The following is a 25,457-nucleotide window of genomic DNA, read 5'->3' on the forward strand; positions in this document are numbered from 1 at the left end:
CGGGGGCTGGGGCTTGTTGGACTCCAGCTGGGAAGGCTAAAGCTCAGCCTCAATGCAGATGGAAAAGGCAGTTTTTTCTCCCACTCAGTCCTCTCCCTCCCTTGGGCATCTTCATTAGAAGTATGGGGGGAGGGAAGGCCGCCTTGACAGCAACAGCCTTTGCAATCAGTTTTCACAAGATGGGCATGCAAAAGATAAAAGTTAGGCTTTTGATATGAATAGAACTTACAGTGATTATTTTGTCCACTAGTTTCAATGGGATTGACAGGTAATTGTCTTCCTTTGTACTGAAACCCAAATGTATACTTTTTTTTCCTGCAGGTGCCTTTCCTAGTGTATTCAATATAAGTCTTCCTAATTTTAGAATCTAACCCAATAATCATTGAATTATAATAATAGCAAGCACAATAGTAATAATATGCAAAAAATATAGAACTGTGTATATAGAATGAGTCAGTCCAATGGATCTTACCTGGATAGTCCAGGTTCACCCAGTCTTTCAGCCCTGGTTAGTACTTGGATGGGAGACCGCCAAGGAAGTCAGGGGTCGCTATGCAGAGGAAGGCAATGGCAAACCACCTCTGAATGTCTCACTTTAAAAAACGCCCTTGAGGGGTTGCCATAAGTTGGCAGTGACTTGACAGCACTTTCCACTACCACCAGTTCAGTAGCCCGTATAGCCCAGAACCATATTACTCTGAGCCTGAGTCTGGGTCCTAGAATACCATTTGCCTGCTATTGATGGCAACCTTTGCCAAACTATCCCTGTTCTCTGCTGGTGCTCATATGGACAATAGGAGAAAATGGAAGAAAGGATGTCGTTTATGTCACTTCCAGCTAAAACCCATAAGTAACATCACTGACGCTCTTGGATTTTACAGATAAACATGGAGATTGGTGAAATCCTGGAGTGTTAGTGAGGTCACTTCCAGGTTTTAGCTGGAAGCAATGGTGAAATCCTAGAGTGTGGCATTGTCACTTCCAGGTTTAAGGTGGAAGCAATGTCGACGTATAGATGAAGTCCTCTGTCTCATGCCCCATTCCACCAAAATCTCCCAGAGATTGCCTGGCAACCCTACCTGGTCTATACATGAAGAATGAGATGAGACTGAGTTACCAGAACCTTGGTAGAATGAGCTGTCCCACTTCAAGTTGCCCGTTACGGATTCCGTTTATTAATGCTCTCCTGTGTAAAAAAGAAATATCCCTATACATAGAAAACTAAGCACATTATGGAGATAGCAAGGCTAGAATCTTTATCCCTGATGTGCTTGGCATTTTTTTTAAATTGCAGGGAGTATTAACATGGACAAGCATTCAAAGTGCTATCCTGTTGCCACAGTTTAAAGCAGTACAATCCACTTTAACACCTCATTCTACTGCCTGTGTATACCAGGCCTCTGTTAGACAAATGATGCTAAGAGTCCCAGACTAGAACCAAATCCCCAAAGCAAGCTACAGAGTTCACTGATGGCTATGGATAGGCCACTGTCTCTCAGTATAGCTTACCTCACAGGGTTGTTATGAAGATAAAATAAGAAGTGTACTTATGTCCCCCTGAGTTTCTTGGAGGAAGGATAAAAAGTTAAAATATCCAAGTAACTTTTTACTTCCAAAAGCAAACAGATTAGCGACACAAAGATAGCTAAGCAAGTTTCAGCCTAAGTGTGGCAACTGTGGACTTGTGTCATTGCACATTTCAGCACTCCATCTATCCTCTTGCATGTCTTGGACCAGGTATATAAAGGATATTGAGGAGCTGCACTCACTTTTCACAATTTCTTTCCCATCTTTACTGATGGTTCCCTCATCAAATTTTGGGTTGTTGACCAGGTTGTGCACGCCAAGAACAGCTGTAAGCAAAAAACAAAAACAAGTAGCTAAATCTAATAATTTTGAAAGAAAGATGCAGTGTTCAAAATAGCATTGTTAAGACTATATTGACAATCATTGGACAATTGCAAAACAAAGATCATGATAAGGTTAGTTGAAATAATTTTTAAAGGCAACATTAGAGAACATTTTTCCCTCCCTGCCAACTGTGATGAATGTGGGAGTACAGGTTGAGGTAGGGTGTTTAAACTCCCATTGTACTCTAAAGGCTGCTTCAAATGTTTTTTATTTGTTACATGGAGAGCCATTTATTGAAAAAAGAGTGGTGCATATCAGCACACCTTCATCATTATCCTTTTTCAGAGATTCAGGGACTGGAGGAGAGAGGAAATCAGGATGTCATACGCTGTCTTTACCAACCCCAACCTCCACAAATTCATCTGGAGATCTAAACAGAAGCTGCAGTGTGTACGGCTTGCCAGCTACTAGGCCTTCCCTCCCAGATTTCATCAGTGAATGATCAGCTATGCTGAAGAAACTGAGGGAGGGAGAACAAAGCTCCTTCTAGCAGACTATTTGGCCAACTATCACCAGGCCTCTTCCTCTCTGACTTCATCAGCTACCAACCATTCCACAGACAAAGCTGTGACTGAAGGGAACCTCCACACTCAGAGGCAGTCAGCTTCTGAATCTCAGAGCCAGGAGGCAACATCAGGGGAAGGTCTCAGCCTCTGTGCTCTGTTGTTGGACCTCCAAAGGGATTGAATGTCCACCATGTGATACAGGATGCTGGACTAGATGGACCACTAGTCTGATCTAGAAAGGCACTCCTTCTTATGTTAACCTGGGCCCTTTTGCTGAATGGGAGCCAGAATAATAGGCACTCTCATTTAATTTCTAATTGTGTCATGTATATTTTCTGTAGACCACCTCTTGGAATGAAATGCTGAAAGATAGGCTGTAGGCTCTGTAATTCTCAGGCAAGGATTCTGCCCTTTCTGGTATTTTGGATGGCCTTTGTGCTTAGATGTATAGACTGGATGTTGAATTCAAGGTGACTAAATGAAAGCTGGGAGAGAGGACAGCAGGTGCATCAGGAATTGCCCCCCACTCTAAACATAATCCCCTCCCCATGCCACAGCTCACTGGTTCTAGCTGCATAGCATAGAGTATAGGTGAGCTTCTGGCATCCAAAAAGTGCGACATGAAAGTGTACAAGTAAACACACAAGAGGCATATCAAAAGTCAAAGACCAAAGATTTTAGTTGAAGCAATTATTCCCTGCTATTTATATAAGCCTTGCTGGGCAGGGGAGGCCAGGTTAGAAATCAAATCAAATAAATAAATAAGCAAACTTGAACAGTGTAAACACAGTGCATGAATGGCGATGGGGATGCCCTGAAAGTGGGAGATCGACTCCACGGGTGAGAATGCCAGCCATTCCAAAGTAGGGATGGCCCTAGACTGTCTGGCACCCTAGGCAAGGCTAACTTCTGCCCCCCCTTCTGATAATGTCACTGAGTCACATGGGGGCACCCAATTTGTCACCCCCAGAAAGCCAGCACCCTAGGCAATCACCTAGTTTGCCTAATGGCAGGGCCAGCCCTACTCCAAAGAGATGAAGTCCGTCTTGAGATAGCTGCAACTGCTGCTAAAATGGAAATAATATAATAGCCAGATATTATAGTTTAAGGATAAGCAACAAACCTGCCAGGTCATACAGCTCGGTATCAGAAGCACTGGCCAAGGCTTCTTCTAATTCTGGATCCAGGGTCACCTTCTCTTCTGTGCGGGTTTCTATGGGCTTTTCTTTGGGGATGAAGACTTTCCCTTCAGTAGATAACAAATAAAGAAAATTAAATATGGCACAGCCACTAAACAATGTCAGTGGTACTTGGACAATTAATCAATTCTATCTGACAGAACCTATTCAGGGAAAGAACCTAACTGTATAGTGTGAACTTCCAAAATTTGATCAATATAATCATTGAGGAGGGGCCATGACTCAGAGGAAGTGCATCTGCTTGGTATGCAGAAGGTCCCAGGTTCAATCTTATAAGCATAGACAGCTTCAAAAGGGGATTAGATAAACATAAGAGCAGAGGACCATCTAGATGGAACACTATGTCTGGGGTAGTGATGCTCTGTATTCTTGGTGGTAGGGGGGAGTGGGAGGGCTTCTGGAGTTCTGGCCTTGCTGGTGGGTCTCCTGATGGCACCTGGGTTTTGGCCACTGTGTGACACAGAGTGTTGGGCTGGTTGGGCCATTAGTCTGATCCAAGATGGCTCCTCTTATATTCTTATGCTCTCATCCCTGGCATCTCTAGTTAAAAGGACCAGATAGGAGATGATGTGAAAGATCTCTGGCTGAGACCCTGGAGAGCTGCTGCCAGTCTGAGTAGAAAATACTGACTTTGGCCAATGGTCTGATTTAGGATACAGCAACTTCATACATGTCCATATGTATTCCCAAGTGAACGCTAGCAGCCCTGCATTAATTTTGTGACAGTCCAAACCCCACCCCCACTACCTATTTTAACCACTGTCTATATGTGCACACTTGCATTTAGTGGATTGTCATTATTCATCAGTGGACACTGAGTTTACAAACAGCAACACAATTTCTTTGTGATCATCAACACTTTTGTGGGAAGGGCAGGATACAAATCATAAATAAATAAATAAACTTTGAAGTTCACCAAATTTTGGACAACTATTGTAACATATAAACCATACAGAACTGTATTCTAAACATCACGTTCATGAATCCCAATTTCTAAAGACCCCACACACATTCAGTCTTTCAGAGAAAACTATCAAAACCCCTTCAGAATCAGACTGATGTAATTTCTTGCCTGTGTGCCAAATACTTAACATCTGGTTTTTATGATGAGGATTTTCAGAGAAGTTAAGATTTGGCCTAGCTTCTCCCTCTGATGCCACCCCCATTGCGTTTGATGACAGCAGAGTTAGGACAATAACACTGAATGCTATTCGACTTCTACTTCACAGAGAAATGCTTTCCAAGGATCTGGCAGCTGTACAAGAAGTGTCCCTCCACAGGAACTTTCCCACTATACAGAAGCCTGTTAAAAAGCCACACAAGCACTCAAGAATTGTTCCCACGCAATTGCCTGCTGATTGCTGCAATCCAGAGAAGCCTGATTTTGCAAAGCAATTTGCCAGTGCCAAATGAAACCCTGTGGAGGCCCCTAGGCAGTAAAAATCTTGGGGAGCCCCCTTGAAAATTATCTCTGAGTCGGAACGACAGCCCCACTGCCCATAGCCCCCGCTGCAGCCTGCAGGCATCTTCTCAAAAGCCCCTTTGACAAAGCTGCAGAGGAGAGGCAAACTTGGTGACAACGCCAGCAGCAGCCGTACCAGGCAAATCAGGCAAAGAGCAGCTCAGTAGCTAGCTGCGCATGCAGGCTGGGTGGGCTGCAAGCAGGGGAAAACGGGGGGGGGGGGGGGGGAGCCAGCCTAGGGCCCCTAAAGCCAGCCCAGGGCCCATAGGCCAGTGCCTACTTGGCCTAATTGTTAATGCAGCCCTGCAATCTGCAGATGTTTAGTATGTGAACTAAGCTTACATGATTCCCGCCCCCCTTTAAGTAAAAGGCAGAAACCCAGGCCGTCAAATCAGTTAGAGGTGTCCTACTGGGGAAAGGGGGGTGGGTAAATGAAATCTTCCTTCTATCCTGTTTGTGTTTGAAAGCGCTCCCCACCTAGATTTGTTTACCTCCAGTAAGGGGGGGTGGGGAACTATACCCATAAAAATGATCTAGGAGTGTCATATTTTTAATCAGGAAAACAGCACAAGTAAATAAGTTTGAAACATCTCTTGCACAGAGAGCCCTCCCTCCCCAAGGCTACTTGTAAAGTCCGAACACATCTGTATTACCAGTCACAGAACACCAGCATCACATGTAACTTGCTAAGAGTCCCAAACCAGGAGCTACTGCCTATACCTTGATTCTGTTTTAGTGGCACAGTTGTATATATTTAAAAGCACCAGTTGTAATTAACTATTGTAACATCAGCAAAACAGTCCCATGAAAGTAATTTGTGGCTTTTGGCCATCCCTACCTAGCTCATTGACCCAGTCGGTCTGCAACAACAGGTGGGGGATACAGCACAATAGACACATCTGTGATTTAACTATAAAACTTCACACAAGATCCAGGCAAAAACAATGCTAGGGTTACAAGATGTCCTCTTTTTAGAGAACATGTCCTCTTTTCCAGTGTCCATCCTCTTTGCGACTCTTTAAAAAAAACAAGATGACAATGTTCTCTTTTGGGATTGGAAGGTTAGGAATACTCCTAGTTAGTAGCAATGATCACAGCTTCAATAGTAAAGGTAGTCCCCTTTGCAAGCACCGAGTTGTTACCGACCCATGGGGTTACGTCACATCACGAAGTTTTCGTGGCAGGCTTTTTATGGGGTGGTTTGCCATTGCCTTCACCAGTCATCTACACTTTACCCCCAGCAAGCTGGGTGCTCATTTTACTGACCTCGGAAGGATGGAAAGCTAAGTTAACCTTGAGCCAACTACCTTAATCCAGCTTTTGCTGGGATCGAACTCAGGTTGTGATCACAGTTTAGATTGCAGTACTACAGCTTACCACTCTGAGTCACGGGGCTCCTAATAGCTTCAATAGTAGGGGTATTTAAAGTGAGATTTGTCATCGTGATCACTTGTTTGAAGTAGTCAGTTGGGAAATATGACCTCATTTTTGCTTTTCAGAAGCAAAAATGATTTGGAGCCTGACTGGCTGAAACCGAAGGCAGTTCATTTCTTCTGACTCATATGGTTGCAATTGCTCTAAAACTACCACAAAGAAAGCTGCTGAAATGCAGCAAGACAGCACAGTAGCATTAAGGGTAAAGAACCAGAGAGGTGACCAGTGATCTATAGGTTAGGTACTTCACTAAGGAATCATTTAATGGGCATTTACATGTAAAGAATTTACTCTCACTAGAGATGACATTATTTTTATGGAGCCTGTACCTTTCAGAACAGCTAGCCAAGCATCGATTAAGCAAATGAAGCTTTCCCGCCATTTAATTCTATCAAAATATTCTAGGAGCTGTGAAATGGAAGATGGTGGAGCTATCCCATTTGAGACTAGGTAGAGCTCGATTCACACAAAGTTCAGTATTTCTGCCTTCACTGCCATAGGCTCAACTGCTTGGCCACATCATTTCCGCTTTGTTATTTTAATAAATGCCAATTGGTATCTGCTCTGCAAACTTATGCACCAGTGATGTCTGGCCATGAACTTGAAGAACCCCATCAGGCTTCACCTTTTAGACCGACATCTTCCGTTTGTCATTTCCTGCAGCTTTCATAGTAGAAACAAAACTCAGTGATTCCCCACTGGATCTTAGCCCGTAAACAAGTATATTTCAAGCCGGTATTAACTAAACCCATTGTTCTAGGGTTGCAGTGACCTTCAGATGCAGGTGAATTGGCTCAGTCTCTAATTCTCTCAACTGTTTGGCAGCTTTTGACATGAAAAATGAAACGCCTGAATACTGTTAGATAGTTCAGACATTGCTGTAAGATTACTTTGTTGTTATACCCCTTGGAGATACTGTTTTTGCTCTTTTGCCGCTTCCCCTTTCCGTAGGAAATGTCATTTTCCCTTTCAATGGCCTTCATTATTGTTTTCACACACCAGACTAATGTTTAGCTATTTCTGTCCTGCTTTCCTCAATATAGCAATAAGATTATGCAGGGCAAATTGGATTGGGACCCCTGTATGGAAGAGGAAACATTGAACTTTTTCCTCCTGCACCATTTTCCCAATCTGAAATGGGCCCCGGGAGTTGCTATTTGCCCCAGTTTTTACTGTCACGCCACAGCTGATTGAAGGCGACCCCTGGTGGGGTTTTCAAGCCAACAGACATTCAGAGGTGGTTTACCATTGCCTGCCTCCTTGTCACAGCCCTGATATTCCTTGGTGGTCTCCTCTCCATATACTGACCAAGGCCAACCCTGCTTAGCTTCCGAAAACTGATGTGATTGGGCTATTCTGGGCAAAAGCAGTGGGTAGTTTATGAAATTGTGAATGGATGCTGTAGTGTATCGGACTCAGCGCAAGCGCCGCGCGACCCGAGCCACCCTCGGGTCGCCGTGCGCAGCGCGGGAAAAGCCACTGCCAATCCGGACCAAGGGCGGGAAGTTTAACTGGCCAGGATTGGGCTGGCCAGCGAAGGGGATGTTCCGGGAGGCATGTATATATTAGCGGACCCGGCCGCGTGTTCTCAGTTGCGTGTGATGTACTAGCCAATAAAGACCTATGCCTTCACCACGTCTCGTCTCCCAGTACATTACACTGGCGACGAGGATGGGATCTAGATAGGTCCGGCCGCCCCGAGGGGAACCTGACCGGGCCGGAGACGAGGAAGGCGTGAGACCGCAGGATCGCACAGCCCGCCGCCACCATGGCGAACTCTACAGTAACGACGGGCCATCTTGCGGAATTCAACCCGGAGCACCCCGAGAGATGGGAGACCTACACCGAAAGGGTCGAGTGCTACCTGCGGGCGAACCTGATCGAAGATGACGACAGGAAGAGAGACGTCCTGCTGAGCGTCTGTGGAGAAGAAACTTTCGAGATCGCAAGAGGCCTCTCCGCTCCAGCTAAGCTGACCGAGAGGACCTACCGGGAAGTCGTGAGACTCCTCATGGGCCACTTTTCGCCCCAACCGTCCATCGTCGCCCGCCGATTCCTCTTCCACAAGAGGGACCAAAAGTCGGGGGAGACAGCGGCGGTCTACCTGGCGGCCCTTCGACAGATCGCCGGGAACTGCAATTTTGACAAAAGGGACGAAGCCCTGAGGGACCGTTTCGTCTGGGGCCTCCGAGACGAACGACTGCAGCAGAAGCTCTTCGCTAAGGAGGAGCTCACGCTACAACAAGCCTTCAACGAGGCGACGGCGTTCGAGAGGGCCACCAAGGCGTTCGGCCAGCCACGCGGCGAAGCAGTCCACCAAGGGGAAACAGAGCTGGAAGACCGAGCAGAGGAAGAAGCGTTTCAGCTCCGGAGGCCTCAGAGAACGGACACACGGGCCCCCGCGAGACAACGAGCGACGGAGAGGGCCACCGCCACCACCGGTTCCAGGTGCGCCAGCTGCGGCGACCCCCACGAGCGACGGGACTGCCCGTACCGCAACCTGGACTGCCGCAGCTGTGGAAAGACAGGCCACATCGCCCGGGCTTGCCGGGCCAAGAACAGCCGCCGCCAACCGTCAGCACATCACGACTCCCTGGACACACACACGACGGCATCCACCAGTCTGCAGGTATTGAACTTGCCCCTCTCGGCCCCAGACAAGGTCAAAATGTCGGTCCTAATCGAGGGCGCCCCCTGCATCATGGAAGTAGACTCGGGTTCCTCCATCTCTATCATTTCGGAGGAAACCCTCAAGAAACTATGTCCCCGCCGCCGCATCCAAACGAGGCCAGCGGACTTCGTACTGAGGGACTTTCAGAAGAACCCAGTACACATCGTGGGGTGGGCCCGGGTGCATGTAGAAAGAGGGGGTTTTAGGGGGCCCCTAGACATCCTAGTGGTCAAGCGCCAACTGACCACACTTCTTGGGTTGGCGTGGTTCAATCCACTGGGGATCCAGCTGGTGGGGGTGGACCAATTGCAGGCCAGCAATTTCGACGGGGTCTGCCGGGAGTTCCCCGAGGTCTTCGACGGGTCCTTGGGGAGCTACAAGGGTCCGCCCATCACCTTACCGATAGACCCAATGGTCAGGCCCATAAGGCTTAAAGCGAGGCGCGTCCCGTTCGCCCTTAAGCCTAAAATAGAGGCAGAACTGGACCGCCTAACAGCCCAGGGCGTCCTAGAACCTGTAACGTATGCGGAATGGGAGACCCCCATAGTAACGCCAGTCAAACCCAACGGGGAGGTTAGGATCTGCGCTGACTACAAGTGCACGATCAATAAGGCGCTGCAAGACAACCCCTACCCAGTCCCGGTGGTTAGCCACGTCCTCGCAGCACTAGCCGGGGCGAGGGTTTTTGGAAAGCTGGACTTAGCACAAGCATACCAGCAACTGCCGGTCGACGCTAAGACAGCGGAGGCGCAGACGATCGTGACCCACAGGGGCGCGTTCAGGGTTAAACGGCTGCAGTTCGGGGTCAGTGTAGCTCCGGGGATATTCCAGAGCATAATGGACTCTCTCTTGAAAGGGATCCCCGGAGTTCAACCCTTCTTTGACGACGTTTTAATCGCCGCCCCCACCGAAGGAGAGTTCAGCTGCCGCCTGCGAGAGGTCCTCAGACGGTTCCAAGCGGCGGGGCTGCGAGTCAAAAAGGAGAAATGTTTGTTGGGTGTTCCGCGAGTGGAGTTCCTGGGGTTCGCCGTGGACGCGGCTGGAATTCACCCGACGGCGGACAAGACCAGGGCCATAGTCCAGGCCCCTGCCCCCAAATGCAAGGCAGAACTACAGAGTTTTTTAGGATTATTGAACTTTTATCATGCATTCCTGCCACACAAAGCCGCCGTGGCGGAACCGTTGCACCGCTTGTTAGATAAACAGGCCCCGTGGGTCTGGGGTAAACGCCAAGCCGCGGCGTTCCAGGCAGTGAAAGATCTCTTGGTCTCTAACGCGGTACTTCATCACTACGATGAAAACCTACCCCTGATCCTGGCTTGCGACGCCTCCCCCTACGGAGTAGGAGCGGTCTTAGGGCACCAACTCCCGGACGGGAGAGAGGCGCCGATCGCTTACTACTCCCGGACTCTGTCCCCTGCCGAGCGGAACTACGCCCAGATCGATAAGGAGGCCCTGGCGATCGTGGCGGGGGTGCAAAAGTTCAACGACTACCTCTACGGTAGGCGTTTCACCATCGCCACTGATCACAAGCCGCTCCTCGGCCTCCTAGCCCCCGATCGTCAGACCCCCCAGATTCTGTCTCAGAGGGTTTTAAGGTGGAACCAGTTCCTGAATTCATACACTTACGCTCTGATACACCGCCCCGGTAAAGCAATGGGTCACGCAGATGCCCTCAGCCGCCTGCCGCTACCCACAACGGACCCAGATCCCGCCCCGGCACACGGGGTGATGCTCATTGAGTCGCTCCCCGAGCACCCACTGCACGCGGACGAGGTGGCTCGGGCGACTGGGAGAGACCGCATCCTCGCACGGGTCAGGGACTGGGTGGGAAGGGGGTGGCCCTCGGGCAAGGTGGAAGAAGCATTTCGGCCGTTCGCGTCCAGGAAGGACGAGCTATCGACACACAAGGGGTGCATACTCTGGGGGAGCCGGGTGGTGGTGCCCCCCCCCCCTGCGCAGACAGGTATTGGAGGATCTCCACGAGACCCACCCGGGCATCGTGAGAATGAAAGCCCTGGCCCGGAGCTACGTGTGGTGGCCGGGCATGGATGAGGAAATAGAGGGGTGGGTAAGAAGGTGCCAACCATGCCAGGAGTCCAGACCCAATCCGCCGTCCGCCCCGGTCCACAGGTGGGAGTCGAACGGGCGGCCGTGGTCCCGCCTCCATGTGGATTTCGCGGGGCCGTATCAGGGCCAGATCTTCTTTATACTTGTGGACGCATATACAAAATGGCTAGAGGTTATCCCGGTGGCCTCGACCTCCACCGCAGCAGCAGTCAGGGCGCTCAGAAGGGTCCTCTGCACACACGGGATCCCTGACACCCTGGTGACGGACAACGGCACGGCATTCACCTCCCGGGAATTCCGGGAGTTCACCGACCGGTACCTCATAAGGCACATAAGGTCCGCCCCATTCCATCCAGCCACCAACGGCCAGGCGGAGCGCATGGTGCGGACCACCAAAGAGGCCCTTGGCCGTATAGTACATGGGGATTGGGACCACCGCCTCTCAGCATTCCTGTTCCACAACAGGATCACCCCAAACCCTGTAACCGGTTTCAGCCCCGCAGAACTGCTCATGGGGAGGAAACTGACCACTCGACTAGATAGGCTACACCCGGACCGGGCGCCGGATGTCCGCGGGTCCCCCGAGGTCCGGGAAGCAGTGAGAGGATTCTTTCCGGGCGACCCAGTGTATGCGAAAAACTTCGCAAGCGGCCCCGAGTGGTTGGCGGGAAGGGTTCTGAGGGTAACAGGCTCCCGGTCATACGAGGTAACCACCGCCGGAGGCCAGGTGCTGAGGCGGCACATCGACCAGCTGCGCCGCCGCACCCTACCCGAGGAGACAGAAGAGGCAGTGAGTAGGGAACCGCCAGCAACGGAACCGCCAGAAGGGGCCCCGCCAATACAGGAGCTACCCACGTACGAGGCCCCCGCAGCCGCGGGACCAGAACCGGAGCCAGCACCCGACCCGGGCCGGCAACAGCCAGAAACGGCGCCACCCACGTCGGGATCGGGCCCCACACCAACGGCAACCCCGAGGAGATCAACACGGGAACGCAGGACGCCAGCGTACCTACAGGACTATGTAGTTTAAACTAGGAGGGGAGGAGTGTAGTGTATCGGACTCAGCGCAAGCGCCGCGCGACCCGAGCCACCCTCGGGTCGCCGTGCGCAGCGCGGGAAAAGCCACTGCCAATCCGGACCAAGGGCGGGAAGTTTAACTGGCCAGGATTGGGCTGGCCAGCGAAGGGGATGTTCCGGGAGGCATGTATATATTAGCGGACCCGGCCGCGTGTTCTCAGTTGCGTGTGATGTACTAGCCAATAAAGACCTATGCCTTCACCACGTCTCGTCTCCCAGTACATTACAGATGCAGAAACAAAAGAGTTGAGATCACAGTACCAGGCTAAGATCCAACCTCTACATTATGATGAAGGATATATTTTATCACCTTAAAAAATACAGATACCTAAAAGCCCCTGCTACTTTGAACTGGGGTGTTTGACTTTATATTTTCTTAATCCTTTCTTCCTTAGATAGCATAACTGGGAATTCCATGGACCAGACACAAAGCATCTGCTCTGCTACTGCATCCATTTTGCCAGTGAATCAAAACGGGTTATCTCAGCAGTGTAGCTACAACGAGAGCCTTTAAGACTCAGACAGAGCCAGAAGCTAGTGGCAGAGCATCTGATTTTGCATCTACAAAATCCAAGGCTCAATTTCCATCATCGCAAATCAGTTTTAAAAGATCTCAGGTGGCAGGTGTTCAGAAAGACCCTTGTCTGTCTGAGATCCCGGAGAGCTGCCTGCCAGTCACAACAGACAATATTGGATTAGAAGGACAAGTGACCTGAGCTGGTAGAAGGCAACTTAAAAAAACAACAAAAACAGCAACTCAGAATCACTATGCTATTTAGCTGCTTGTGTTGTATTTAGGGAAACAAAACTTGATTTTCAGCACTTGGAGCTGGCAATAGCAACAAATCCCACAGAAAAAGGAATCTCCACATAGGAAATCCCCACATAGTTGGGTTACTCTTTCTCCTCATAATGTGTCGCTGTTTATTAAGTTACCCACATATTTCATGCTCAGGTGCACACATTTCATTATTTTATTTTACACTTTTATCCTACTCCACCAATAGCTCCGTGTGACTGTCTCTCAGATGTAGTGTCTAAAAAGGTGACAGGGTTTGTCCTTTACATAATATCCTTTACATAATAACTTTACATAAATTATTTCTGTAATCCTTACAACAGCCTTATCAAGCAGAGCAGGCCAGCATGATTATACCAGTATTATTTATTCCATTTTTATCCTGCCCTACCTCTGAAGTGCTCTGGGCAGCATCCCTGCTTTCCCAGTTTTCTATTAACACTCCCTCTGTGAATAGGTTCAGCCAGGGATTCCCAGCCTTTTTGAGCCTGTGGGAATTCTGACACAGGGTAGTGGGCAGAACCACAAAATGGCTGCTACTGCAGATGCAGCTAACCACAACATGGCTGCCCCCGGAGATGGAGCTGTACACCCAGAGGAAACTCAAGTGCAGGGAAGAATAGTAATTTTAAAGGTACACTGGGAAAGAAGAGAGAGAGAATAAAGTCCACTGTGGTGGAGGCTACCACCAAAACAATTTTAATCTGCACAGCCAATCAGAAGCCTGGCTGACAAGACCTCCCCATGTGGCCCCTCCCACTTTCTAAAAATACTTGGTGTGCACCAGGAAAGATTTCAGCAAGCACCATATTACCACATTGGGGCCCCAGTTAAGGCTGACAGAATGACTGTTCCAACTTCACCCAGTAAGTTTTACAACACAGGAGAGGTTTGAACCAAAGTCTTCTCAGTTTTAGTCCAGCATTCTAACTGATAAGCCACATTGGCTCTGCAAACAGATATTACAGATAGGGGATGGAGGATGAGGCATTATGTCTTTGTCTGAGGTTAACTGGTGTCTTTGTGGCTGAGATGAGATCTCAATCAGGGATTTTCAAACACCCTCTCAGCCACTATAGTGAATTAGCTCTCTAGACACACTGTTTCCTGAGGCCATGGTTTTCAAAGTGTGAAATAATCCTTCCTAAGAAGATGTGAGCGGTTGCTAGGAAAGATGTTAAATTCCTTCCTGATTCTACTGTCTCCCTGCTAAGCTTTGGAATTCACCCCGTACACAATATACACACACAATCTCTCCCCTCCCTTTCTTGCTTCACAACATAATTGAAACCATGCAGCCAGCTTCAACATATATAAAACACCACCCCAAGCAACTGAATTTTTCATCTTTCAGCCAGCTGGTTGATGTGGGATAGTTCTTTTGTTCAAAAATTCCCTAGTGAAGCAATCCATTTCAGACAAAAGGCAAATGAACTGGGTTAGGGGAAAATATAACTGCAGATTTTTCCATGAAGAATTAGAGGAACTGGGATTTAATGTCAAGTCTCTGGTGTTCTTTCCATTTCCCTCTCACTGGCGAGCTACACCAAACTTGGGCTTTACTCCCAGGGCTTCTTTGAGCAGGAACGCAGTTCTGGCTGGGTTGGTGTCAGGGGGTGTAACCTAATAGGCATTAGTTCCTGCTGGGCTTTTTTTAATTTAAAAAGCCCTGTGTGAAACAATGGTGATGCCAAGGTGTGGCCCAATATGCAAATGAGTTCCTGCTGGGCTTTTTCTACCCCCAAAAAAGCTCTGTTTACTCCAAAGTAAGAAAATAAGAGCCCTGTGGTGCAGAGTGGTAAGCTGCAGTACTGCAGCCCAAGCTCTGCTCGCAACCTGAGTTGGATCCTGGTGGAAGCTGGCCTCAGGTAGCTGGCTCATACTTGACTCAGCCTTCCATCCTTCCATGGTCAGTAAAATGAGTACCCGGCTTGCTGGGGGGAAAGTGTAAACGACTGGAGAAGGCAATAGCAAACCACCTTGTAAAAAGTCTGCCATAAAACATTGAGAAAGCAACAGCACCCTAGAGTTGGCAACAACAGGTGCTTACACAGGGGATTACCTTTACCTCTACTTAAGATTTGGTGTGCATGGCTTGCTGTGAAGGCAGGTACATTTATCTCACATGTGACGGGCCAAACCTTTTAATGCCCATAACAAGGAAGAATTTTCTATCTCCTTCCCTGTTTCAGATCACCCATACCTATTAGGTTTCTCAATTTACCTACAAGCATGGCTTAGAACAGAAGTATTGCAAATTTATTTTGCTGCCCCCTGCTCCTGTGTCCTTAACTGCACCTTTCTCTTTAGATACTGTTGGATTCAGACTAAACTGGCAATTTCCACTGATTCTTCCTTCTCCCTGCCCGACCCCACCCCATTCATGTTGCCCTTCAGGCTCCCCTGTCCCTCAGGAACAACATTTTGTGAAGAACAGTGAGGCGCAAACTAGAACATTTGTCCCCCTGGTCAGTTGACAACAGTAATTGGAAGAGTGGGAAATGTACCCTTCTGACCTTGACCTTCATTGTTCCCTCTAAGCTGAGTTAGTGTGAGCTAGCTCATAGTTTTTTAGCCTCCAGTTCACACATTTTGGTCTTAGCTCAGGAAAAAATAGCCCTAGAGCAAACTAATTTATGAGCACCTCACAGCTTTAATGCAAGTAGCTCACAAAGTAGAATTTTTCTCATGAGACTCTGCAGCTTAGAGGGAGCATTGATGGCAGAGTGTTTCAAGATCACAGTTGCCAGGTCTGGGTGGGAGAATACCTGGAAATATTGGGGGTGGAGCCCAGGAAGGGCGGGGTTTGGAGAGGGACCTCAGTGGGGTATAGTGTCATGCAGTCTACCTTCCAAAGCAGCCATTTTCTCCAGGGGAACTATCCCTGTCATCTAGACACCAGTTGTAATAGCAGGAGATCTCCAGGCCCCACCTGGAGGTTGGCATCCCAATTCGAGAGGTACTATGTAAGCTGCCAAGAAAACACTGTGGAATAGGCTACTAATGTAATTTCTCTGCATCCTATATTTCCAGTGGATCCCAGTCAGGGATTAGCTGTAATAAATAACTGGTCCATTCTAGCCATCACTGATCACGTTCCAGGCTCCTTGTTTCAGAGATATTTAAGCAAGTGCTGAAAGTAGCGAGGGATTAAAACTACAATCCTTGCCTATTTTACTTACATAGCACCCGCACTTTACCCCCAACGGATGATTAGAGGGGCTTTGAATGAAAATAATGCAATAAAAATATAATCCCCCTATTTGCATTACTTCAAAGCTTCATCAGAATCAAAGTGAAAGTGTTGGCAAAGGACCGTGCATTTTATATTCTTACTTATTAATGCAGACTTCTTTGAAGGTTAATTTAGAAAATACGTGTGTGTGTGTGTGTGTGTGCGCTCACAGAAGAAAAAGGGCAAAGAGCAGGGAAGTGTTGAAAAACTGCAGCTAACTGTTGATGCGGCTCAAGCCTGGTAATAAACAGTCAGCTCTCTGTGGGGGAAATTGTGCAGAATGAGCTCATATCCTTTTTCACACACATCTTTTGCTTTCAATTGTATAGAGCAGTGGTCCCCCAGGCTTTTTGGCACCAGGAACCGGTTTTGTGGAAGACAGTTTTTTCATGGACGGGGGGGAGGGGGGGCGGAGTGTGCGGCGGCGATGGTTTCAGGATGATACAATAGTGCACTTTATTTCTGTTAGATTGGAGTGGTGGGTGAAGTGTGCAGACTCTTATCTTGGAGAACCAGGTTTGATTTCCCACTCCCCCACTTGCAGCTGCTGGAATGGCCTTGGGTCAGCCATAGCTCTCACAGAGTTGTCCTTGAAAGGGTAGCTTCTGTGAGAGCTCTCACAGCTCCACCCACCTCACAGGGTGTCTGTTGTGGGGGAGGAAGGTAAAGGAGATTGTGAACTGCTCTGAGTCTCTGAAATTCTGAGTGGAGGACAGAATATAAATCCAATGTCATTGTATTGTTGTTATTATTACTACTACTACATTGTAATATATAATGAAATCATTATACAACTCATGACCCGGTTGCTAACAGCCACGGACTGGTACCGGTCCACGGCCTGGGGGTTGGAGACCCCTGGTATAGAGCCTCTGGAAAGTGTGCAAGCTCTGCTTGAACCCCTTGGAGGAGCAATCTGTAGAGTATATATCCACGGCCACAGAAAGATCTAGCGGACCTACAGTATTATACCTGATGACCCTGCACAAGATATGATGAACCCATGGAAAGCAGAGGATGTGTGATCCCAATCACCAGTAAGCATGGAAATAATAATAATAATAATTTTATTGTTATATCCCGCCCTCCCCCGCCAAAGCGGGCTCAGAGCGGCTTATGTGCATAGGCTACTACTAAGTGAATAAAGGTTGCATATATACTCAGAATAGAGTCCTGTTGGTATCAACAGGCTGTGCTCAAGCCATATGATAGAACATAAGAAGAGCCCTGTTGGATTAGACCAGCAATCCATCTAGTCCAGCATCCTGTCTTACACAGTGGCCAACCAGTTCCTCTGGGCAGCCAACAATAGGGCATAGAGGCTGAGGCCTTCCCCTGATGTTGCCTCCTGGCTCTGGGATTCACAAGATTAGTGCCTCTGAATGTGGAGTTCCCTTCAGTCACCAAGGCTAGTAGCCATTGGTAAATTTATTCTCCATTAATCTATGTAATACCCTTTGAAAGCTGTTTATTCCTGTGGCCATCATTCCACCTTTTGACTTCCACAGTGAATTCCACATTTTAACCACTCTCTGTATAAATCAGGATGTACAAAAAGAAATACTTAATTTACTGCCCATCAGCTTCATTGGATGCCCGCAAGTTCTAGTGTTTTGGGAGAGGGAAAAAAATTTTCTTTGTCAACTCTCTCCACCCCATGTATAATTTTATAAACCTCTATTGCCCCCCCCCTTTAGTCGTCTTTTTTCTAAACTGAGAAGTCCCAGACTCTACAGCCTTTCCTTATGGGGAAGGTTCTCCAACCCCCGAAACATCTTGGTCGTCCCATCTGTACCTTTTCCAGCTCTGCTATGTCCTTTTGGAGATATGATGACCAGAACTGTACACAGTATTCCAATTGAGGCTGTACTATCTCCTGAACTCCCAGTTGAGTTCCACCTGGCCCCCATAAAACCTGTGCAGCCTTCATGCAGACACAGACGGAGCATCTTCCAGGCTGTGCCAGATTACATGCCAACCTTTCTATGGTCAGAAAGGACCTGTTTGTATTCCATGTTTCAATTGGTTCTCTTGTGTATATGCTCTTGGAATGTTCTTTTTATTCTTAGATTGCGTTACATTATTCCTCTTTCAATTGATTGGCCTGGATTATCTGTGTCTGAAATAATACCCTTTTTATTGAGTGGTAAGGATCCTGAAGTTACACTGGCAGCTGCAAAATTTATTTCAGTCCTTATGTAGAAGGAGGAGATTGAATTTATACCTCAGCCTTCACCCAGAGTCTCAGAGTGGCTTACAATCTCCTTCCCTTCCACTCCCCTCAACAGACACTCTGTAAACCGGGTGGGAACAAATACCTAATAAAGGTTTCAGTCAGTCAGTTAGGTGGGGCTGAGAGAGTTCTTTGAGGACTGCTCTTGAGAGATCAGCTGTTAGAGTTCTGTGATTGGCACAAGGTCACCCAGCTGGCTGCATATGGAGGAATGGGAATCAAACCCAGTTCTCCAGATTAGAGTCCACCATACCAGATTGGCTCTCTAAACCATTCTGCTGCCCAAGATCTATGGATGAAGTCACTTCTAAGGGATAAAGGAGAGGAAAGCTCTCATGCTGCCTTGCCACCATTTACCTGCAACCTGACTAGCCTGCCTAACTGGTGCCAGTTTGCCACCAGAGCACTAGTCCTGAAAGCCACAGCTTGGTTCCCATTTACAAGAACAGCCCACGGTGTGAACTGTGTCAAATTGATTCATATGAAGCTGCCTTATACTGAATTAGACCATCAAAGTCAATATTGTCTACTCAGACTGGCAGCGGCTCTCCAGGGTCTCAAGCTGAGGTTTTTTCACGCCTATTTGCCTGGGCCCTTTTTTGGAGATGCCAGGGATTGAACCTGGGACCTTCTGCTTACCAAGGAGATGCTCTACCACTGAGCCACCATCCCTCCCCAAATGAGAATTCCAATGAGAATGAGCTGTTAAGCTTCCAAGATAATCATCCCATAGCTATTGTATGCAACAGCACCAGCCAAAGTAAAGGCTGGAGTCAGAAATGCCACATCTTGGACATACAGCCAGCCAACCCTCACACTTGACCTTCACACAACAATTAAGAACATAAGAACATAAGAGAAGCCATGTTAGATCAGGCCAATGGCCCATCCAGTCCAACATTCTGTGTCACACAGCGGCCAAATATATATATATATATATATATATATATACACACACACACACACACACACTGTGGCTAATAGCCACTGATGGACCTCTGCTCCATATTTTTATCTAACCCCTTCTTGAAGGTGGCTATGCTTGTGGACGCCACCACCTCCTGTGGCAGTGAATTCCACATGTTAATCACCCTTTGGGTGAAAAAGTACTTCCTTTTATCCGTTTTAACCTGTCTGCTCAATTAGGACATGTTGCAAACTTTGAATTAGAAGGCTCATCTTATAACAACCCAGAGGTTTTCCACAAGGCTCATTTATATGAGGGGTGGGGGAAGGTCATCTCAGTAAGGCAAGATTCACTGGGATCCAGTTGCAGAGGGCCTGTCCTTGGATATGCAGCTCAAGCAGAAAAAGGGAACAAGCCAAGATCTACCATATCTGGAAGGCCAACAGCACGATCTGCAGGTTCAGCTAGTCATGTCTGAAGGACCAAACAAACAGACTCACAGTATGAATACCATAAAAGTATCCTTTGCCCTTTCCCCTGGCCTGGGAAGCACATCCCGAGGACTCTGTGAAGTGGAACATCTCCTGATAAGAAGTTGGGTTATCAATAGAGTGATGAATATAATAGTTATAGTTATTAATAGAAACTGCAGTTCAGATGAAATGCCTCAGAAATACAGATATGTCTGGCCAGTTCACATATATCATTAGCCAATTACTATTGTTATAGACAATTAAATTGGGCCTCCATACTAGGAATGCATGCCAAAGGCCAACAGGGAAAAAAGAGGGGGGCCTGTTTGTCCTGTGTTAGTAACATTGCTGTGGTTACTATGATGCAGTAAGCATGCAGGCATGCACGCACAAGCAATAAATGTTCTTAAAATACACTGGGTTTTTTTAATTAACCTTCAGTGTTTCAAGGAGTGTACCCTCATTCCCCCCCCAAAAAAAATCTGTTAACTCACACTGAAATGTGAGTTGGGATCTAACTAAGCATCTAAAGTTATTAGGCTCTGTATAACGGATATTAAAAAGACAACAATCAAATCACATTTAAGTTTATAATCGAAAAAGGAAAAACATACAAGGGAGGCAGGAGGAAAGGGAGAGAAAACCAAGGAAAACTAGATGAAGGGAAAACAATCAGTTTAGGACAGCGGTGGCCAAACTGCGGCTTGGGAGCCACATGTAGCTCCCAAGTCAGCTGGCTTGGAGAAGGCATTTCTCTCTTTAAATCACTTCTCCAAGTCAAGTCAACTGGTGGCTTGGAGAATGCAGTTAAAGTTGCTTTATTTCCATCTCTCCCTCCACTCCCCCCATCTATTTGCTTTCCTTCCTTCCTCCTTCCTTCCTTCCTTCCTTCCTTCCTTCCTTCCTTCCTTCCTTCCTTCCTTCCTTCCTTCCTATGAAGAAAGGTTAAAACGCTTGGGGCTCTTTAGCTTGGAGAAACGTCGACTGCGGGGTGACATGATAGAGGTTTATGCATGGGATGGAGAAGGTAGAGAAAGAAGTACTTTTCTCGCTTTCTCACAATACAAGAACTCATGGGCATTCAATGAAATTGCTGAGCAGTCGGGTTAGAACGGATAAAAGAAGGTACTTTACCCAAAGGGTGATTAACATGTGGAATTCACTGCCACAGGAGGTGGTGGTGGCTACAAGCATATATATATAAATTTTTTGGCCACTGTGTGACACAGAGTGTTGGACTGGATGGGCCATTGGCCTGATCCAACATGGCTTCTCTTATGTTCTTAAGTCAGGGCTTTTTTTCTGAGCTGGAGCGCACTGGAGTCCTACTCCAGCTGGCTTGGCCTAGACTCCAGTTCAAAAAAAGTGTCTCTGGCAGAGGGAAGGCAGCTACATGCTCCAAGGCCAGCAACACTCACTGGCCGGGCTCGCGGGGCTGAGCTGCGTTGCAGCTTCCTGGGGCCCAGCTCACCGGCCAGGCTTGTGGAGTTGGGCCACACTGCAGCAGCAGCAGCTTCCTGGGGCCCAGCTTGCCAGGCAGACTCATGGGGCCAAGCCACACTGCAGCTTCCTGGAGCCCCTGCTGGGCTTTTTCAAAGGGGGGAAAAAAGCCCTACTGCTGGTTAATATTTATTTGTTAAAAATACACAGGAACCACGGAGAAAGCGCAATCAATGGACCTAAAGAAACACTGTGAAATACAATAATCATTGTTCTCCCAAATATTAATAAATTTTATCTCATAAATTCTGTGTGTGGTTATTATTCATTCTACTGTTCAAATACACAATGTATTCCATCCAGTGCAAACATAACGTATGTAACTACATATATTCTCATCATAAATAATCAAAATATTCATCTCATAAAAGCGGAATATTTGAAGAGCTGGGAACCATCCATATTTTAATGACCCCCAGTGGATTAAATTTCCTATATATAGTCTGTTTCAACCACACAGTCTTTTATCAAGGGTTAACTGAGATGGTTCTCAATGTCCATAAGCTCACCATCTCGCTGGCTGTAAATAAACTGCGTAATTCTGCTATTTGGCTCTATAAATTTCCGGAGAAATCAGCAACTAGCTACAATAATACCAGTATCAAAAGTTCAAAACTCTATAAAACTTTTTAAAAGCATATGGAAAGCATATGGAGGAGAGCACCTTCCCGATGAGGAAAGACTGAAGAGTCTGGGATGTCTCGGTTTAGAAAAGAGACTATTAAAGGGGGGGCATGATAACGGTTTATAAAATGATGCATAAGGTGAAGAGAGTTGACAAAGAACATTTTTCTTCCTCTTCCAAAACACTACAACACAAGGGCATCCAATGATGCTAATGGTTCGGGACGGACATAAGGAAATACTACTTTACATAGAGAGTGATAGGAATGTGGAATTCACTGCCAGGGGATGTAATGATGACCACAGAAATAAACAGTTTTAAAAGGGGATTAGATAGATTGAGGGAGGATAACTCTGTCAATGGCTACTAGCCATGGTGACCGAGGGGAACTTCCACATTCAGAGGCACTAAACTTCTGAATCCCAGAGGCAAGAAGCAACATCAGGGAAAGGCCTCAGCCTCCATGACCTGCTGTTGGGTATCCAGAGGAACTGGTTGGTCACTGTGTGAGACAGGATGTGCTAGACTTGATGGACTACTGGTCCGATCCATCAAGGCTCTTCTTATGTTCTCACGACTGGCAGTTGTAAAGCAGATGAATAAGAATACAACAGGTAAGGAACACACTGCAGGGCGTAAGAAGTGCATGCTCATGTGCTCAGCCACTGATCCTTGGTGTGAGAATATGGCTATTTCCATATGTACCTTTCTCTGTTTTCATCTGTGCAGTGTTGGAGGGTATGGCTCTCATCTTTGAGCTGGCTCAGGGTAAAAATACCCTCCCCTGCCAGTAAGAAATTACCGGCAGGGGAGGGTATTATAAGGCGTGGACTACCTTGCACCCCCATTACCACCTGCTGATTTCCCTTTAAAGTGCATCCCCCATCCCCTACATATCTTAAAATGTAAACTGAGGCTAGAGATCCTGTTTCTAATTTATATTTCAGATACCAAAAACATTAAGACACTTGCTGATGAACTACAGTCCTGAAATTTTATATACACGTAAGCAAGGAACACTGCTAACCAGGAAAAACTTGAAAACATAAAAACTGCAGTAGAAGATTACAGAAAAGCCAGGACAAAAACACACACACACACTAAACCCCTTTGGTGTAGTTGGTTTCTGAACTAGCAGGCAAACCACAGGCTAAACTAGCAATTTATCTGGGTTGGCTTACACAAATTGCACATAAAGCCCTGTAATTTGGCATTTTAATCTTTCTTCAGTAGGCACCCAAGTAGCATAAATTGCTTTGTTCACATCTCCAGTCATTTCAAGCATGCTTGTAGAGGAATGGTTACCTTTCTTTTCTCCAGTAAAAGGCACAAAGTCTTCCCGGTCTTTGTGTTCTAATGCTTGCTTTTCCAAATAGGACAAGAGTCGTTCTCTGTCAAAGGGCCCCGTGGCGGATTTATTGGTCTGGTCCTTTTGTCGGTAGCCTGCTGGCAAAAGTGCATTCTACCCAAGCGAATGTGAGAGACAGAAATGGTTGCTGGATAAGTCATTTCTACACAATCTGTTTTTTCTTCCTAGATCCCACACCTGTTTGATTGGGAATAAGGGCCAGAACACATGGAACTGTTGTCATGGGACAAATGCAATGAGTTATTCTTAATGGCTACTAGGGTTCACAGTGGTCGCACCCATTAGTCTCCTGATAAGCTAGGGTTGCTAGCCTCCAGGTGAGGTCTGGAGATTTCAGAAATCAGCTCCCCTAGAGAAAATGGCTGCTTTGAAGGTGGATTCTATGGCATTGCACCATGCTAGAGTCCCTCCCCTTCCCAAACCCCACCCTCTCCTGGATCCATCCCCAAGGTCTCCAGGTATTTTCCAGCCCTATTATAAGATCAGCCTATGGGTTTGAGTCTTGGAGAGCAAGAGGCTATATGCCACCCAAATTCTCCTTCTCTTCCTCACATCTGGTGGGTCATTGATTTGCTGGACCATGTGTTCTTCCCTTTTGAAGCGTGTGTAACAAGCCACACATGTCCCCTGAGGTCACCTGGTCTCTTGTGATAGCAGTTCTTCCCTTTTGAAGCGTGTGTAACAAGCCACACATGTCCCCTGAGGTCACCTGGTCTCTTGTGATAGCAGGGACACCTGGGCAACTGGACCATCTTGCACCTGCTTCACAGAGCCTCACCTCAGTCCACAGCAAATCACATTCTGAGGCACTGGAAGGCCATACAAGCAGGGCCACTAAAGGGGGATTCCGGGGGACAACATTCCCAAGGCCCAAGTGAGCTGGAGGGCCCCTGAAGCCAGCATCATGCTGCATCTCCATTTATTTTACTTCTAATGCAGTTCTGCACTGCAGCCACTAGGGGCACAAGGAAGGCAGAGCACAGTAGATAGCAGCCGCTTTGCTCTATGTGCCTTTTTGCAAGACTTACTACAAGGAGGTGAACACTTGCATGTCTTGCTAAAGCCATTAGCCAGGCCAGAACAGGAGTAAGGCAAAACTAGGTTGCACAGCGCATGGCTGTTGCAGTCATTGCCCAGCTGCAGCCTCCTAACAAGGTTGTTGTTTCCATCAGTCTGTTTCCCTCTTCCTTTTCTTCCACAGTTTTGTGTGCTCAACCAGATCTTCCTCAGTGTGTTGCAAAAAGCAAAATAACCTTTCCTCTTTAACTTCCCTCCCTCTTTCCTACCTTTTCCTCCTTCATTTTTCACTCCTTTATTATTTGCCTTCATTTCTCTCTCCCCACTCGCCCCCCCCCTTTATTTGTCAATCATAGTCTCAATGCCTTCTCATCCCTGATTGAAACATACTATTAACAGCAAACCCTTGTTAATATTATGAACAGAAGGGTGTGTGAGTATGTGTGTGTGTAATATTCCCTGTGATCTAGCAAAGAAGTAAAAGGATGTTTCCCTTTCCACTTCACATTTATGGTATAGAATTGTTAATCTGTCTTTGCGGTTACACCTGTGGAACAGATGTTAGAACTCCTTCTAACCCACCCACTTCCAATTAGATTTAATTATATTTTAAACACTGTTCAGGCAGCAGGTTGTTCTACTGGTGGGATATCTCATATCCCTTTGTAAATGCTACTTTGCTGCTGCAGACATTAATCTACATGTTATATGGCAAATGACAATCTTTTTAGCAAATATGACAGCAAAATCAGCTCCAATGATCCCAGTACTTCTCATCCAGCACCACTACATAATACATTTGGCTCTACTTTGTGCTAGGTAAAGCTGCAAAGGTAAACTTAGACTCAGGTGGGTAACTATGTTGGTCTGAAGCAACAGAACAATGTTAAAGTCCAGTGATACCTTTAAGTTTTATTCAAGGTATTAGCTTTCAGGTGCACGCACACTTCTTCAGATAAACTTAATTAG

At 47.1% G+C, this 25,457-nt stretch overlaps 1 protein-coding gene across 1 annotated transcript in view; it reads right to left on the reverse strand.

The window, feature by feature from the left end:
* The window catches only part of LOC132587904 (tropomodulin-2), a 42,788-nt gene that overhangs the window by 13,839 nt on the left and 3,492 nt on the right, over nt 1-25,457 (reverse strand). The window contains exons 2-4 of the mRNA XM_060260308.1: nt 23,408-23,564; nt 3,541-3,663; nt 1,770-1,853 (exon numbers count right to left, since the gene is read on the reverse strand). Of these exons, the coding sequence (XP_060116291.1) occupies nt 1,770-1,853; nt 3,541-3,663; nt 23,408-23,564 (364 nt within the window). The remainder of the gene's footprint in view (nt 1-1,769; nt 1,854-3,540; nt 3,664-23,407; nt 23,565-25,457) is intronic.

This window comes from Heteronotia binoei, chromosome 19, assembly GCF_032191835.1.
Source record: "Heteronotia binoei isolate CCM8104 ecotype False Entrance Well chromosome 19, APGP_CSIRO_Hbin_v1, whole genome shotgun sequence".
NCBI lineage: Eukaryota > Metazoa > Chordata > Lepidosauria > Squamata > Gekkonidae > Heteronotia > Heteronotia binoei.